Raw genomic sequence first — 17,245 nt, 5'->3', positions numbered from 1 at the left:
GCTTTGGCAAGTCCCCCCCAGGGATGACCTGGCCCAGGGAGGCCTGGTGTCCCAGGACGGGCGGTGGGACGGTGGTGTGACTTAGCACCTCCAAGCAGCACGCTCACGCATGGTGAACTTGGTAAAAACGTTGTGTGTGTTTCACAATAACACAAGAAACTCAAAGGAAGGACTACAGCTGGGGCCACTGTGAGCAGAGCCTCCTGACAGTTAAACTTTAACGAGACCCCAAGGGCCCACCAGGCACCCGACAGGGAGGCAGCGCCCTCCAGCGACCAGGCGGGGCACTGAACACATGGCCCTGGGAGAGCGGGCCGGCGCCTGAGTACACCCGGGGTCCCGAGGAGGACCTCATCAGGGATCTGGCCCGAGGGAGAGGCCAGCACTGGACCCAGTGTCGCTCAGAGTGCCCAGCGGGAGCCCAGAGGCCAGCCGCTGCCACACTAGGAGACAGGCTCCTCCTCCTCTGAGGCCCCCCGGGGGTTGCTGTGCAGGCCCCGGCAGACCTGGGTTTGCATGGCTGGAAGGGGGATCCCGAGAGCCGCTCATACCTGTGCGTGCCTGGGAAGGGCAGACACCGTCCCAGAACCTTTCGGGGGGCGGAGGAGAGGGGGCTGCTGCAGAGTGTCAGAGCTGCCCACAGCCTCCCAGCCAGGCAGCCCCACAGCACCCACCCTCGAAACCCAAGGAAGCCCCTCCGTGTAAGGCAGGTGGGCAGGTGGGCAGAGTCCTAGATGCTGGACGGGCTCGCTGGGACGCCAGCACTCACCGTGCCCCTGACTCAGCACGCGGCCACGAGGGAGCCGACCCCCAGGGCCACAAGACAAACCAAACCAAGACCACCCTGGGTCTCGGGTCCTGCCTTGCAGGGCACAGACACAACGCACTAGGCAGCTTCGGCTTTGTGTCCCTGCCCGGAAGAGGCAGGCGGGGGAGGGACACTGAGCTGCTCCCCGGCCACCACCTCCCTTCCCCGGCCTCTTGCACCTGCCTCACACCTGCAGGACGGCACCCACGCCCCAGGCAACTGTAGCGGACTGACCTGGATTCTGCCCTGGACACCGGTGCTGTCCATCCGACTGGCTACATTGACCGTGTTTCCCCAAATGTCATACTGTGGCCTTCGAGCCCCGATCACCCCGGCCACCACGGGGCCAACGTTGATGCCTGGAAGACAGCCACGGAGTGCCGTTAGCACTGGCAAGGCTTCGGGGGAAGGAGCTGCCCCTCTCAGGGCCATGGATTCCTGGGGTCACCTAGCCCAGGGCCCCTTCCCAAAGTAAGGACCCACCTCATTGGGACAAGGTAGTCCCCAATCCCAATGTCTGCTTACACATGAGCCCCGGGGAGCGGAGAGAGTCCCATTTCCTGGACCAGCAACCCCGCTGCCAGGAGGCCTTTCAGTCTGCAGAACGGCAGTGTGTCCCCCCGCAGTCCCCTTCCAGGAGGCACAGTGGCTCCTGACGGTTTCCTAGGCTGCCACCATGCAGGGCGTTCAGGGTGTGGGGCCCACCGCTGTTCGGTCTTCCAGGATCTCTGAAGTAGGGAGCAGAGGCCCCCGACTTGCTGGAAGAGTGCCAGTCACCCCTGCAGCCATCCCACAATGGGGCTTCCTGGCTCTGCTGACACCACGTCACATGTCCCCTGTTCTGCATCCACACACAGACTTTTCCAAGTTAGGCACGGGTGCTAATGATGTTGGGGCCACTGGCCTCATCCGTGCCTCAGGCCCGGCAGTGGGATGGCCCTGGGGCTGAGCTGGGGACCCGACAGGGGCCTGAGCAGCTGCTCCCCCCACATCATCCCCCTACCGCGTGACTGCAGGAGCGTGGGCCAGACAGAGCCCACCTGCTGGGTGGAAGGGCCTGGGCTCGCACCCCACCAGGTCCCCGGGGGCAGGAGTGTCTGTTCCCAGCACATTGCTGCATGGATGGTGGAGCTCCGGCCTGAGGACAAAGCCGGAACGCGGCTCGCAGGCCAGGCAGGCACCCGGACGGGCACCAGGCCTCAGACAGAGCTGTGCTCGGAGCCTCAGAATGCCTCCGGCTCTGGTAGCCGCACTGCCACCCTCACGCCATCCTGGATCTTAGGTATTTCTCTGGACACTGGATGTGTGAATTCTAGAACCACCTCTGGGGGCATTTTCCTCCAGCCGCATGTGGACACAGAGGTGTTTCGAGAGCTGGACGGTGCCCCTTGGGGTAGAGGGTCCCTATGTCCCCAGGCCTGCCCCGGGAGGCCCCACCCTCGCTCCTGGGGCCCTGACGTAGGTGGGGGTGGGCGTCCCCCAGCCCCGGGTCGGGTGGGCGCAGCATGCTGGCCTGAGTGGCGGCCGCCCGCAGCCACGTACCGACGCGGAGCACAAAGTCGTTGTAAGACTGGTAGTTGATCTCGTCCAGGACGTCAAACATCTCGATGGCGAAGTCGGCCAGCGTGCTGAGTTGTGAGGAGATGCACTTCTTTGCCTGTGCGTGAGCAGACGGGAGTTACCATGTTTGGAGGAGTGAGGGCAAAGCTGACAGCTGGGAATGCTTGGGAGGGGCCCTGCCATCCCCGCAAGGGGTCAGGGACCAGATCACACAGGCACAATCATGTCCACCGCATGCAGGCTGGGTGCTGGCTTAGGGTCGGCCGCTCGACAGGCTGCACACCCCTGCAGGCAGGGGCAGGGGCTGCCACGGCCCAAGGTGCACAGGGAAGCAGGGCGGTCTCCCCTCACGCAGAGCCTGTGGCTCCCACTGCTTTGTGCTGCTACACGACCTCTCTCGTGCCAAATAATGACAAGGGTCCATTGTCTTCCTTTGGTAAGAGTCCTGTCGGCCACTTCCCTCACATGGTTCCCCTCCCGGTCACCTCCTGCGTTAGGACCTTCCTTACCACCGAAGCACCCACAGTGACCCATGACGGTTACTAACTACAGGTCACACTGGGCTTGGAGGTATGTGTGTACATCCTGTGGGTTTCCACAAATGCAGAATTTCGTGCACCCACAACTGTACCATAACACAGAGCAGTGTCACTGTCCCCCACCCCGTCCCCCATGCCCGTGTGTTCATCCCTCTCCTCCAGCCCCCTGGCAACTCCCGATCCTTCCACCATCTCCACAGTTGTGCCTCTTCCAGAACGTTCCATAACTGGGATCCTCTAGCATCAGCATTTCCGGATTGGCTTCTTGCCTCCGGAAAACGCATCCAAGTTTCCTCCACGTGTTGCCATCGTGTGACGTGTTGTTCCTTTTCAGTGCTGAAGAGCATCTCCTTGTCTGGATGGACCGCGGTGCATTATCCCTTCACCCAATGAAGGACACTCGAGGCTTGCAAGCTTCGGCAGTCCCGAGTACAGCCGCGGTGAGCACCCAGGTCACATATTGTGTGGACACACACTGTCCGCTCCTTCGGGTAAATGCCAAAGATTGTGATTGCTGGATCGCAGGGTTAAGAGTATGCTTCGTTCTGTAAGAAACAGCCAGACTGTCTTCTAGACACACCATGCCCCTCTTCATCCCCACCAGCCATGGGGGCGTGTTCCTGTCACTCCAGGTCCTTGCCAGCACTGGGTGCCCCAGGGTTCTGGATGTTGGCCGTTCTGATCCATGTGTAGTGGGGCCTTGCTGTCTTGATTTACATTTCCTTGATGACACGTGACACAGAGCATCTCCCTACACTTACCTGTCCTGGGTGCCTTCTTCGGGAAGAGATCTGTTCAGATCTTTTGCCCACTCTTTAATCAGCTTGTTTGTTTTCTTACTGCTGAGTTTAAAAAGTTCTTGGTATCTATTTTGGGGCCCAAAGCAGGCCTTGAACTCACAGCCCTCAGATCAAAACCTGAGCGGAGATCAGGAGTCGGACACTTGACCGACTGAGCCACCCAGGTGCCCTGGGGGGGTTCTTTGTATATTTTAGATCAAGTCCTTTATCAGATAGTGGTTTGCAAAGATTTTCCCTCGGTCTGTGGGTTGTCTTTTCATTATAGTATCTCCCACATGGAATTTTAAATTCTTAATTTACATCCAGCAGAATGATGCTTTCTTCTGCGGATCATGCTTTCAGTGTTGTATCTAAAAACTCATCACCAAACCCAAGGTCACCTAGATCTTCTCTTACTCTCTCTTCTAGGTCTAACACGCCTGCCTTTTACACGGAGACCCAAGATCCATTATGAGTTAATTTAGCACATCTTGAGTTAATATCTGGCTACACAGACAGATGTGCCGGGGTCCCAGCACTGTGTGTTGCTGGCTACCTCTGCTCCGTCTGCCCTCTTGTCGGGGATCTGTTGACTCTCCTGACGGGTCTGTCTGGCTCTATTCTGTTCCATCGATCTAGCTGTTTGTTCTCCCCCAGCATCACACTGTGTTGATCACGGCACCCTTTCTGGTTGACCTTGAAGTCAGGAGTGTCAGTCTTCCAACCCCGTTCTGTTCTACTGTACTGTGTTAATTTACTCTGGGGCTTTCACCTCTATGTAAACTCCAAAGCAGTTAGTCAACATCACAGAGCAATCTGTTGGACTTTGGAGTGGAACTGTGTAAATCCGTAAGATCGACGGCCACAACTGACCTCTAGACCATGGGACTTCCAACGCTCAGAGGAACATTACGTCTTCACTTACTTAGATCTTCTTTGATTTATTGCATCAAAGATTGTTTTCCTCCCAGAGATAGCATTGTAGCTACATGACCTAGTATTTAATGGGGGGGGGGGGCTACAATCAATGGCACTGTGTTTTTAATTTCAAATTCTACCTGCTTATTGCTGACTTATCTGTTAATCTTTTTTTCTACTACCGCCTTAGGGTTACTTATCACAGACATTCTGTGGATTCTTTTTCATTTTCTACATAATCATGTCATCTGTGAAAAGTGTTTTATTTCTTCCTCCCCGGTCTACATACACTTATTTCCTCTTCTTGTCTTATTGCACTAGCTAAGACTTCCAATACCAAGGTCACATAGGTGTGATGACAAGGGGCATTCTTACCATGCTCCTGATCTGAGGGGGAAGCTTTGTTTCTCATCAGGTGTGTTGGAAAACTACCGGGCTTTTGTGGAAGTTCCTTGCCCAGTTGACAAGGTTCCTATTCGTAGAGTTTGCTCACAGTTGTTTTTTAAAATCAGGAAGGGGTGCTGGATGTTGTCAAGTGACTGTTCTGCAGAAATTAAATGACATGGTCACCTGTGATGTCTCTTCTTTATTTGGTTGCTATAGTAAATTTCATGAACTTCGAAACGTTGCTCTAGCTTTGGTATCTTGACATCCAACTCCAACTTCCTTGTGCTCTATGGTTTTCATACAATGTTGGATTCAACCTGCTAATGTTTGTTGAGGACGCACACATCCCTACTCATGAGAAATACTGACCTGTGGTCTTCCTTCCTTGTAGTTTCTTTATCTGACTTTCTTATTATTGTAATACTGGACTCATAGAATGAGTTAGAAAGAAATGAGTTACAAAGTTCCACTTTCTGGAAGAGATTTTAGAGAACTGGTACAATTTCTTCCTTAAATGTTCAGTGAACCCATCTGGGTCTACTCCTCTTTTGGAAAGTTACTAATTATTGATTCAATTTCTTTAATAGACATGGGCCTGTTAAAATGTTTAATTTCCCCTTGTTGAGATTTTGCCTTTTAGGGAATTGGTCCATTTGATCAAAATTATGACACTAGTGGGCACAGAGTTGTTCATAACATACTTTTTCATGTTTCAGTTCAGTACACATGGCCCATCTTTCATTTCTGATATTAGTAATTGTGTTCTCTTCCTTTCTTGGTTAGCATGACCAGAGGTTATCAACTTTATTGATTTTTCAAAAGCCCACGTTTTAGTTTCATTGATTTTCTTTTTAAAAAATATTTTATTTATTTATTTGTTTGTATATTTTTAGCACGAGCAAGGGGAGGGGCAAGAGATAGAGAGAGAGAATCTCAAGAAAAATCCACGCTGAGCAAGGAGCCCAACGCAGAGCTGGACCTCACAGCCCTGACGTAATGACCTGAGCCAAAATCAGGAGTTGGACGCTTCACCGATGGAGGCACCCAGGTGCCCCATCATTGATTTTCTTTAGTGCCTACCTGCTTTCAATTTCATTGATTTGTGCTCTTTTTTCCTCCCCATTCTTACCGGAGGTTTCTATTGTTCTTTCTCTAGTTTCCTACAGTGCGAGCACAGATAACTGGTTTTGGATTGCTCTTGTCTTCTAATATAGTACTTCGGTGACATAAATTTCTAAGGGCTGCTTTTGCTGCATCCCGCAGACCTCGATAAATTGCATTTTCCTTTTTATTTAGTTCAAAACATGTTTAAACCTCTCCTGAGATTCCTTCTTTGGCTCGTGTCATTTGGACAAGTGTTACTTAGCCTCCAAATACTTAGGAATTTTCCAAGTTATCTCCCCACTGATTGACTTCTAGTTCAATTCCATTCTGGTCTGAGAACACACTTTGTAGGATTTCAATGGTTTTACATTTGTTAAGGTGTGTTCTGTGGCCCGGGATGTGCTCTGTCTTGGTGAATGTCCCACCTGAGTTCAGCAAGAATGTGTGTTCTGCTGTTGTCGCATGGAGTCGCCGGTAGGTGCGGATTTTATGCAGGTGCTTCGTGATGCTGTTCCCTTTAACCACCTTCGCGGTGCGCAGCCTGCTGGATCTGCCCGTGACTGGGATGGGTGCTGATGTCTGCAACTATGACAGCAGGTCCGTCTGTCACTCCTCATGGTTCCATCTGTGCTTTGCCTTGTGTATTTTGATGTGTTGTTATTAGGCGCGTACATGTTAAAGACCATAACGTCCTCCTAGGGCACTGACTCCTTTACTATCTTGCAGTCTCCCTCTTTATCTGATCATTTTCCTTGATCTGAAGTTTGTTTTGTCTTGAGTGCCACCTAAATTTTGTTTTATGAGTGCTAGAATGCAACCTCCCTCTACATCCTATATTCTTAAGGTATCTGTGTCTTTATATTTATAGTGTGTTTCTTGTGGCAAACCTAGTTGGGTCTTGTGTTTTTGGCCACTCTGTCAGTCTCTTTTAATTGGCATATTTCCTTTCACATTTAAAGTGATCATTGATAGAGCTGAATTAGTATCTCCCATATTTATAACTGTTTTCCATTCATTGCATTTTTTTTTTTTTTACCTCTACAATTCTTTTCTTGCTTTTTTTTTTTTTTTTTTTAATGGCAACCAGAGGGCTTTATTCACAATTCTGCTTTGGAAAAGGGGAACACTCCATGGTGCTGCATTGGCAGGGCTGGGGTGTGGCTGGTAGGGAGGGGGCAGGGCCAGTGAGGAAGAGGCAGGGCTGTTGAGGGAGGGTCAGTGGGGCAGGGCAGGGCCAGAGCAAGCCCCCTGAGACTGGCCTTGGGGCTGACTTTCCATACAATACAGTCTGGAGAGAGCTGGCCCCTGAATGGACAGCCCAGAGGCCACTGTCCTGACCCGATGCTAGGACAGACTGGCGCCCAGATCAGGGAACATGCACAGAGTCCCAGAGAAGTCTGGGGCAGAAGTCAGGGACTACCCAGTCCCTGAGCAGCAAAGCCCCCGACAGCACCCACCTTGGACCCTGTCGTGGGCACTAACCCCACTGCAGCCATGTAGGTGCTCCCGATGGTCTTGATCTTCTCCAGGTCCTTGTAAAAGTCTTTGTCCATGAGCTTGGTATAAAACACAAAACTGTTAAACATTACGTAACAACCAAGAGAAGCCACTGTGGGTACAACCCCAGGGCAGACGGCAAGCCTGTTTTGGGAAGCAGCATGTCTCTTATGTTGTGGGCACTGGACAAGGCCTGGGCCGATCTGAGGGGCTCCAGCAAGGGCGTGGGAAAGAGGAGCCCAGGAGGGACCAAGCCGAGCACCCTGCCCTGCAGCAGCAGCCTGAGACTCAGCCTGAGGAGACGCCCTGGGGCAGGGAGCAGACCCCAGGCTCCTGCCCGCCCCTCCCCTCCATCTTGGAGGTGAGGCCACCATCCAAGCCCAGCCTTTACTATTTAGGGGACAGGAACCAGCACCCCCCCACCAGAACTCAGTGCCTGCGGGCGGCAGAGGCCCCTCCTGCATGGTCAGGGCCGGTTTGGACCCGCCAGGGGACAGAACACATGCGCCTCCTCTCAGGTCCGTATGTGGGGGACATGCCACGCTGGGGGCCATGGCTCCATCACCTCGTCAAAGTCAGCGATGATCTCGTTCAGGAGGCGCAGGCACTCCACACCCATGTTGTTGCCGTCCAGCTCGATGTAGAAGTCGTCAAAGTTGGGGATGGAGGCAAACATGACGCCCACCTGCGAGTAGGACTGGTAGTACAGGTCCTGGGGGCAGAGGTGAGGTCAGCCGCGGCACCGGGCGGCAGGTGTAGGCAGGGGAAGGGGGTGGCGGGGGAGGACGCATGGGCTCTGAGCTGCCCCGGGAGCCCTGGTAGCTTCGGGGTAAAGCCAGTCAGGCTGAGATACAAGCCTCTTTGTATCTGAGTTGGCGCATGTGAGCCCTGCTCTGTGGGTGGTTGCAGTCTCCCTCCGCAGCAAGCTCGGACCCCTGGCTGCCCTGAACGCGGGTTCCTGAAGCCCATTCTCCCTCCATGCAGGGTGGCAGGCGCTCCCGGGACTGAGAGAGCCTCCTGGTGCCTGGGCGGGTGGATGCAGGGGGTCCCACTCAGGCCTCGGGGCGGCCCGGGCTCAGAAGAGGCCAAGCTTGGCCATTCCAAGCAGAGATGTGATGGGAGGGTCCCCCCGGGTGGGCGCCCGGCCGCAGGCAGCCCCGCCGGCAGAGCAGGAGGCTGTGCCCGCTCACCATGTTCCGGGGGTTGGACATGAGGAAGTGCTGAGCGACGTGGGCCGGCAGGAGGTTGAAGAGGATCCGCTTGTTGTCCAGCTTCACCCTCTCCATGTCATCCCTCTCCTCCTCCGCCTGCGGGCAGAGCCTCCGTTACCCACGCGGCTTCCTCCCCTTGCCAGTCACCCCCGTGACAGACTGCCCCAGACCAGGTGGACCCCGACCCCACCCCTTGAGCCGAGCGCTGCGTGGGCATCTGAGAGCCTCGGCATTGCAGTCGGCAGAACCAGGAGTCCAGCCCGACTCCCCCCCCAGACGTCAGACGGGCCTCCCCAGCCCCTCACCCCCAGGGGACACCCGACACCATGCGCTGCCCCCAGTCGGAAGCCTCTTAGTTCAGACCCTCAGACCCCACACCCCTGACATTTCCCCTTGGTGATTTTCTGTCTGCCGACCCCTACCCGCTCCTCGGAAACAAGCCCCTACTTGCCCGTGCCGCACCTGTGCTGATGGCTTTAAATGACATCTGTCCCACACCGGTCATGGGTGCAGCTTTCCTACAGTACCCGGCTCTTTGCAATCATCCAAAAGAGACCCCAAGGGCGCCGGCCCATAGTCTACACAGGCTCATCTCTACATCCCGCCCCAGGCAGAGCCCCTGCATGGACATCCTGGGGGCCTAGAGGAGCCACAAATTTCTGGGCAAGTCCCCACCCCAATCAGTTGTGACTTTCAAAGGACAGTGGGGGGTTCACCCCTTTTCCAGGGTATACTCCCCACCGCCTTCTGGGACCCAGACCCCTGCAGCACCTGAGGCTCCCCCAGGCAGCCTCCAATGTGCCCCAGAACATTCACAGGCATCTGCCACTTGTGTCAATCACTTGGGATGCCCAAAGCCAGGCAGCCAATCCCATTTCCTCTAGAATCTCCGTACTGCCAGCACCACTGACATCCTGGGCCCTTAGACAGGGAGACCTGCAGGGACCTGGGGTTGGGACAGATACAGCATCAACAGGACTCAGCCAAGCGCAAACTCCCCAGAGCAGGTGGAGCGGCCCAAGGGGGCTCTCCCAGGGTATGCTCCTGGGCAGCTGGAGGACCTCTGGACCACAGGGCCTTTGCACAGACTAGTGAAGCTGGCAGCAGTGACTCCCACCCTGCTGCAGCAACCACGCCAGCCCTCAGACACTAAAACCACCAGAAGGCCGTTGGTCACTCACCCGAGCTCCCAAACCTGACACCAGCCCAATCTGTGAAAGGAAGAGTTTGGAGAACATTTCTCGGGCTGCCTCAGGCTTGGGGACACTGTCCTCTACAGTGACACAGGGATGGCTGTTGGGCTTGGAGGCAACCCTCCCCAGTTCTGGTCCCGCTTCATGGCCACGTGACAGGCTCCAGCTTCCTCATCATAAAATGCAGGGAAAATGCTCCATTTCAGGATCACACTCTTACTTATCAAGGGTTAGGGAGCGTGTACTATTTACTAAGCCCAGAACTGTCCGTTACTGTTAACTCAGTGCAACGTCCACCAGTTAAAGCGAGAAGTGGCGACTCCCAGCGGCAGAGCTGCAGAAGCCAGGCACAAGGACAAGGGAGTCTGGAGCACAGGGGATGGTGCGGCCAGGATGAGGGGTGCGGCCAGCAGCCCTGGGCCTCCTCTGGGCGCTGTGCTGGGGAAGGCAACAGGACGGGCTCTGTCCCCCTCGCAGCGCGCCATCGGGCAGCAAGGGGCACGGGAGAGGGAGCCCAGAAGCTACAAGACTGGGTGGAGACGAGCAGGCCTCTGCAGGAGGGAGGCCACGGCCGTGGGAGAGAGGGAGGTGCCGGAAGGAAGCCGGAACCTCTCCCAGGACACGTGCAGGTCATTACCTCTCAACACACGCACACCGACAGACACAAGAGAAGCTTTCTGCAGGGTGAGATGAAGAGGAAGTCAGTATTTTTAAGGGAGCGGTTTTATTTGTTGACGGCACTAAAAATTTTGCTCTCCCCCAAATATCGTTAGTGCTAAGATTCCTTACAGAAAACAACGCAAGTGAAGGCGCTCGAACTTTGCAAAATAAAGAATCTTGGTTTATCGCTTTGTGATCAAAAGTTTTGGTTCTAAGTTCAGTGTCTTTCAAATGACCTAGAATTCACTGACATTTATTTCCAGCAGAAGAGCAAAAAATTACTGTTTTTTAATGCATCTCCACATGCAAAAGTTTACGTGACGTGTGTTGGATAAGTGTCCATCTTCTAACAAATTAAGCATAAAAAGTTGTTACTGTGTTTTTAACAAATATGAGAAAACCCAATGAAATTCTCTTTTTGTGAGATTTTCCTACTAACCCGGAAACCCTAAGTATGGGTGAAAAAGAGCTAGTGTGGGCGGCACGCACTGTCCCTGTCACTGTGTGAGAGATGCAAGCAACACGCTGTTTTCAAGCTGTCCCCTCCTCAGCGCAGCTCGTTTCAAAAGGCATTTGCCTTCCGTGCACAGGCACAGTGGGAGGTTTCAACATGATTCTCTCAAAAACCAGCAGGATGGGCAGAAAGTCTGTGAGGGCCTGGGGGGCTGAGGAACGCTCTCGGCCGGCCTGATACTTAAAAACCCACCACCCAATAGCGACAGAACGGAGCACGGAGCATAGAAGAATTCTCAGGACGCTTAAAGGATCCAAGGCTACAAGGCATAAGGTCTGATCACAATATAACTAAGTAGAAAGTCAAAAACAAGAAGATCGCTGGGAAACCTTTGAAAGATGATGTACTGATTTTGGTTAAACCCTTCCCACCCTGGTCCAAAGAAGACCTTAAACGCACACACATGCACACGTACACACACAAAACCAGAAAGTCCTTGTATCAAAGGAAAATGAAATGACATAAAATGTCAAAATTGGTGGGATTAAAGCAGCTCTTGGAGGAAAATGGGTAACAAAACCCCGGAATCAGAGAAGATACAAATCATCTTGAGAAAGTAGAAGGTAAGAGCTGAGTAAACCCAGAGTCATCAGAAGAACATAAAGATGAGAGTGGACTCCACTGAAACGGGAAACTCAAAAATAACAGGAAAATCGATAAAACCAAATGCTAGCTCTTGAGAAGATCAGTAAAACGTATGAACTTCTGGTCACGCTGATCAAAAAAGAGTCTACACAATTCTACCTCAGCAGGAGAGAGGGGACGTCACCACAAATCCTATAGATGGCAAGCGGGTAAGGACAGAAGAGTAAAAACAATTTTGTGACAACAGAATGAACAACATTCAGGGAACAATATAAATTTCCAACGATGCCTCGGAAAGAAATGGAAAACCTGATATCAGCCCTTTACCTTTAGAAATACTGATTTTGGTTAAACCCTTCCCACCCTGGACACATACAAACAAATCCAAGCCCCCAGGCTTCACGGCCCCAAACATCTGAGGAAAAAATGGTACCAACTCTACGGGCTCTTCCGGAAACCCAAAAAGGAAGCCACGTGTCCCCACTCGTGAGGCCTGCTTCACTCGGACCTCAAAGCCCTCTCTGCCCTTCAAGACTACAGAACAACACTCATGATCCAGAATGCAAATAATCGTACTGAATTTTGGCCAAGTGAATCCAACCATACGTAGAACCGTTCTACGACACACGCAAGTCCCTCCTGGGCTGCCCTCCCTCTGAGCACCACCAATATGGCGCCAGGACCCATGGGAACCACCCTCCTGAGTCAAGCATTTTCTGGTACAGACATCCGCTGCCCTATCACCATCAAAATTCCTGGGGAGTCCAAAGAAAACACAGTTCTGGAACAAAAGCACCATGACGGCCACACAGAGAGAGGCAAGCCCGAGCACGCAGGTTTTTGCGGACAGCCCAGGGTCAGTCATTCATTAACCCCTTGGCTCTGGCCTGGCCATTTCACAACAGTGTGAGACTCCGTGATGTCTGCGAGACAGGCTTAGGTACCCAGAGGGTAGACAGGCGAAGTATAGACATGGCCTTGTTTTGCTGGGTTCACGGGAAGGTGAGGTGGCATTTCCCATTATGCATCCTTGGAAAAACACGTCCATGGGTTGCGTGTTGGCGACCGTTCCTGGTGACACGGGGATGGTCTCTCTAGCACTGAAGTCTCTGGAAAGCTTGCTTGGAGGCAGGGGCCAGGTGTGGCACGGGGTGCTGGAGGACCCCAGAGCAGGGTCAAGGGCCGGGCTTACCGACATTTCAAGGGACGCCGATGCCCAGAAATGCGCTTGCAGGACCAGATGAGAGCACACGCTGCCTCAGCCTGGGTCCAGGAGGGCAGCCGCGGAGCAGGCGCCTGGTGAACGAGCTGGAGGCCAGACTCGCAGGCCCCTAGCCCGTCCCTTTCCCCGGCTCCTCCTGAGGCTGTTCTCCCTGCTCTGAGCAGCGAGTCACAACCCAGACCAGAAGCCGGAGGGGCCCACGGACCGCGGGGTGGGCACCCTTCCATACCAGCCAGCCCGGCCACCCTGGACAGCCAGCCAGAGCCCTACAAGACCAGGTCCACAAAAGCAGAGCCCACAAAAGGGGCCATTCTCTGTGACCCAGCGAGACTTTGGCCAATGGCCACAGTCAGGCCTCCCTCCTGGGACCCATGTACGCGGCTGTCGGCGCTGGACGGCCCCTCAGGAGCGGGGTCTCTCCGGCACAAGGGGCAGGGAATGCCTGGAGCGGACACACACTGAGCACACGGGATGGAGAAGAACCAAAACAGGCACCTCCGCCGGGACAGTAAGAAGATCGGGGTTGGGATGGCAGAAGTTGGGAGCGACCGCTGATGGGTACAGGTCCTTTCTGGGGCCGTCCCGTGTTTTAACGCTGCCTGCAGTGAGCCACCCCACCGTCATCGAAGTACACCGAAAACCACCAAACTGCATACTTCCCAGGAACGAGTAGTGTGGAGCAGGAATCCTACCCCGGGCGGCCATCACGTAATACAGAGTAATTAAGCCACATCCTCCCCCAGCACACGTGTGTCTATATGTAGACACACGCAGATACACGTATGTCTGCAGAATAGATGTGTGCATACACACGTGCCTGTCTTCTCTCTCGTTTGCTCAGAGTAACAGAATCCTCGTTCAGGATCTTGGATAAGCATCCCGCCCTGAGGTCCTTGGCCAGGACCTGTCTTTGCCAGAAGTATTGGACCGGCCACTGCAGGCAAGGCATCCCTGGAGGTGAGCAAGGCAGGGTCCCACTCTGCCACCCGCTCTGCCGCCAGAGCCCACCTGCCCCGCACCAGGACCGCCACCAACCCCATCCTCATGGGAAACTACAGTGACCGTACCCTACCCGGGATGAACAGTTTACGTGCCACCTGGCCTGGGCCACAGGGTGCCCAGACGGCCTGCGAACATCATTTCTGGGGGTCTGCGCAGGTCTCAGGAGGGGTCAGCATTTGCACTGCCGCCTGAATGAAGCAGATGGCCTTCCCCGGCGTGGGCGACCTCACCCCCAGTCCTCTGGGCTTCCCTGTTCTGTGTCGGGCCGCAGGTGTCCCAGTGCCCTGACCCCACCCATGAGGTCTCTGGCTGCACACGGGGCTCCCAGAGTGATGAGGCTCCCAGCTGCCACAGACCCCATTTGGACCCCTGGTCATCCCGGCTCAGCCGTGTCCCAGCCGCCTGGGTGCGGGCCCCATGCCTCCGTGCTCCACTCCCCACCTGCAGGCCCCACCCCGTGAGAACAAACACAATTCCATGCCCCCGACACCAAAAAGCTGCTTCTGGATACATCAGAAGAAGAAAACCCTGGAGGGCTAACACTCCTGGGCCTCCATCCTGCGGCACGCCTCCTCCCCACGCCAAGATGGGGGAGCTGAGCAGAAGCAATCTGCCCAGCGTCAAGAAGTCTGCATGTGGCACAGATGGAGTCTGAACTTGACCCCAAAAGCCAGATGGCCTCCCCATCTGAAGGCTGAGGACGCAGCAGGTGACGAGCGGGTCCCGGAGACACCAGCCCCGCATCCTAGGAAAGGCCCAGAAGTGCTCTGGGTGCTGGTCACTAGGCCGGTGGGCAGAGCGAGCCTCCGGTGGTCGTTGCCTCCCTCCCTGGGGCCAGGGGCCCAGGGACAGCTCCCGCATCTGCACCCCTCAGCCCCCTGGAGGACTCTGGTGCCGGAATTTGCCAGCGCACTTGGAAATGATGGAGCTTCCCGCCCTCCCCCACCCACAGACCCACTAAATCTGGGGTGCACGGTGCAGGCGTCAGTGTTTTCTGGAGTCTCCCATGACCCTGAGAAGACCCGCTGTCACAGGCAGCCCAGAGAAGGCAGGGCCACTGTGCACCGCAGCCCCACAGGCCCGAATGCCTCTGGGGATGGGCAGCTCACTGCTTGAAACACCACCACACTTGTGCGCCCGTCAGGCAGAGCCCATTAGACGGTCACCAGCTGCCCAGCCCTGCCTTACCCTGGCCCGTCCTCCTCCCGGGCCCCATCCCTGCCTCCTCCACCCACACAAGCTCTATCCCCGTCCTGAGGGGCCCCTCTGTCGCACAGCTCCCCACAGGGCAGAGAAGGCGCGTCTTGCCCGAGCCACCCACCCTCCCCCCTCCACGGGGCAGAGAGGGCGCGTCTTGCCTGTGCCGCCCACAGGTAATCCAGCCGCAGCTTGACGTCCACCTGCCGCGCGTGCAGGGCCAGCGTGCAGGAGAACAGCAGGATGGCCACGATCGGCTCGAAGCTGCGCCCAGACACCGCACCACCCCTGCAGGGCATGAGGAAGGGAAGCTCGTCAGCACTAAGAGCCCCAGACCTGGCCCTGTGCGGCCCGGGACACCACGCTCACCAGCACCTGCCATGGACCCAGGCCCGAGCCACTCTCGCCCGGAGACCGGGGCCCAGACAGACACATAGAGAAGCCGCAGAGCCCAGGTGCTTCCTGACCCACGGGCCGGAGCAGGCAGTGCCCCAGGGGGCGCAAACGACCCCACCCAGGCATGTCCCGCTGGGGGAGCGCACCTACCCCGAGGCCCGGGTGTACCCGCTGAGCTCCAGGACCAGGATGTAGGACGCTGTGAGCACAAACAGCAAGATCATCTTGGGCAGCGAGGACACCCGCAGGAAGACGGCCAGCGGGAGGGTGCCCACGAGGCCGCACAGCAGGGCGTGGGGGGCCGACTCGCAGGGCGCGGCGGGCAGCAGGGCGTTCCGGCCGCCGGGCGCCAGGACCACCAGGGACCTGTTGGGGCTGGAGCTCCAGGCCCAGGGCAGGCAGCCCACCTGGAGGGGACAGAGGGGCGGGGAGACACCTGCTCAGGACTAGCCCGCTACAGGCCCTCTCTCAGGACAGGCACCCCAGGTAACCCCCGCCCCCCATGTGACCCACACCCCTACCCCCACACAGGGCCTCAAGAGGGCCTAGGACCTTCCCTCCTACTCTGCCTTCCAAGCTCCTCCCAGCAGGGTGGGCGGGGCCAGGGGCTGGAGACCCCTGCCGTCTTCCTCAGACCACCAGCCTCCTCTGGGTGTCCCGGCTCCTCCCCTATTGTTACTGTAACTCCCCGCTCCCCTGCACTCTCTCCCCACCTCCTTCCTGGCACTCCTGCCCCAGTCTGTCCTGCTTCTCTGCCTGAGAGAGAGCTTCTGTCATCTGCACGTGTTAAAGGAGCTCGGTGTCCCTTCACCAGGAGACAGCCGCCTCCTCGACCTCCACATCCCACTCCTCTCACCCTGCTGCCTCCCGCAATGCTCACCACACAGCCTTGGGCCACGGAGTAGATTAGGACCACGATGAAAATACACAAGACAGTGCGGATCTGGATGGTCAGGCATCCTGGAAAACACTGAACCACACAACAGGTTATTGTAAAAACAGGCGTTTACGAACAGGCACGAGGCAGACGGTGCAGAGCGCCCTGCGAGTAGCCGGGACCCCGGTGCGGCTCCCCCCAACCCTAATCCTGGGCTGAGCTCCTGCTTCCCCCACGAGGTCAACAAACTGCCCACATTAAAAAAAAACAAAAACAGGGCGCCTGGGTGGCTCAGTGTGTTAAATCCTCTGCCTTCGGCTCAGGTCATGATCCCAGGGTCCTGGGATCAAGCCCCGCATCAGGCTCTCTGCTCTGCAGGGAGCCTGCTTCCTCCTCTCTCTCTGCCTGTCTCTCTGCCTACTTGTGATCTCTCTCTCTCTCTGTCAAATAAATAAAATCTTAAAAAAAAAAAAAAAAGAAACAAAACCAAAACTCTTTAATTAAAAAGAACCCCACCTGCCACCACGTACCCCACGCTGTGACTCTGGCGCTGAAAGGAACAGAACTGGCCAGTGTGACATTTTTGTCCTAGGAAATCCTTCCATCCAGAAGTAACCAGAAGTTACACTTATTTAGGTCTTCTTTTATCGGCTTCAAGTACATTCTAACATTTTTGTCATAGAGGCTTCGCAGTCATTTTTGTTACGAGAAATTTTATTTAACCCATTTAGGTACATTTTGCAATATTCAACGGGTGACTTCATGGGTAAAAGAGCCAAGTTCTTTTCAGAGTCAC

General features: G+C 55.5%; 1 protein-coding gene across 2 annotated transcripts in view; it reads right to left on the bottom strand.

Moving 5' to 3' along the window:
• The window catches only part of ADCY1 (adenylate cyclase 1), a 92,006-nt gene that overhangs the window by 8,278 nt on the left and 66,483 nt on the right, over positions 1-17,245 (bottom strand). Inside the window, exons 12-19 of one of the 2 annotated variants that reach the window (XM_059397154.1) lie at positions 16,453-16,542; positions 15,723-15,979; positions 15,338-15,464; positions 8,783-8,899; positions 8,158-8,277; positions 7,553-7,651; positions 2,351-2,465; positions 1,043-1,167 (exon numbers count right to left, since the gene is read on the bottom strand). In XM_059397154.1, the coding sequence (XP_059253137.1) occupies positions 1,043-1,167; positions 2,351-2,465; positions 7,553-7,651; positions 8,158-8,277; positions 8,783-8,899; positions 15,338-15,464; positions 15,723-15,979; positions 16,453-16,542 (1,050 nt within the window). Of the gene's footprint in view, positions 1-1,042; positions 1,168-2,350; positions 2,466-7,552; positions 7,652-8,157; positions 8,305-8,782; positions 8,900-15,337; positions 15,465-15,722; positions 15,980-16,452; positions 16,543-17,245 lie in introns of both variants that reach the window. The other variant, XM_059397153.1, reaches the window with a different exon arrangement.

Source organism: Mustela nigripes, chromosome 4, assembly GCF_022355385.1.
Source record: "Mustela nigripes isolate SB6536 chromosome 4, MUSNIG.SB6536, whole genome shotgun sequence".
Classification (NCBI taxonomy): Eukaryota; Metazoa; Chordata; class Mammalia; order Carnivora; family Mustelidae; genus Mustela; species Mustela nigripes.
Note: the sequence above shows the minus strand (reverse complement) of the source record. Positions and strands in the feature narration are given on the sequence as shown.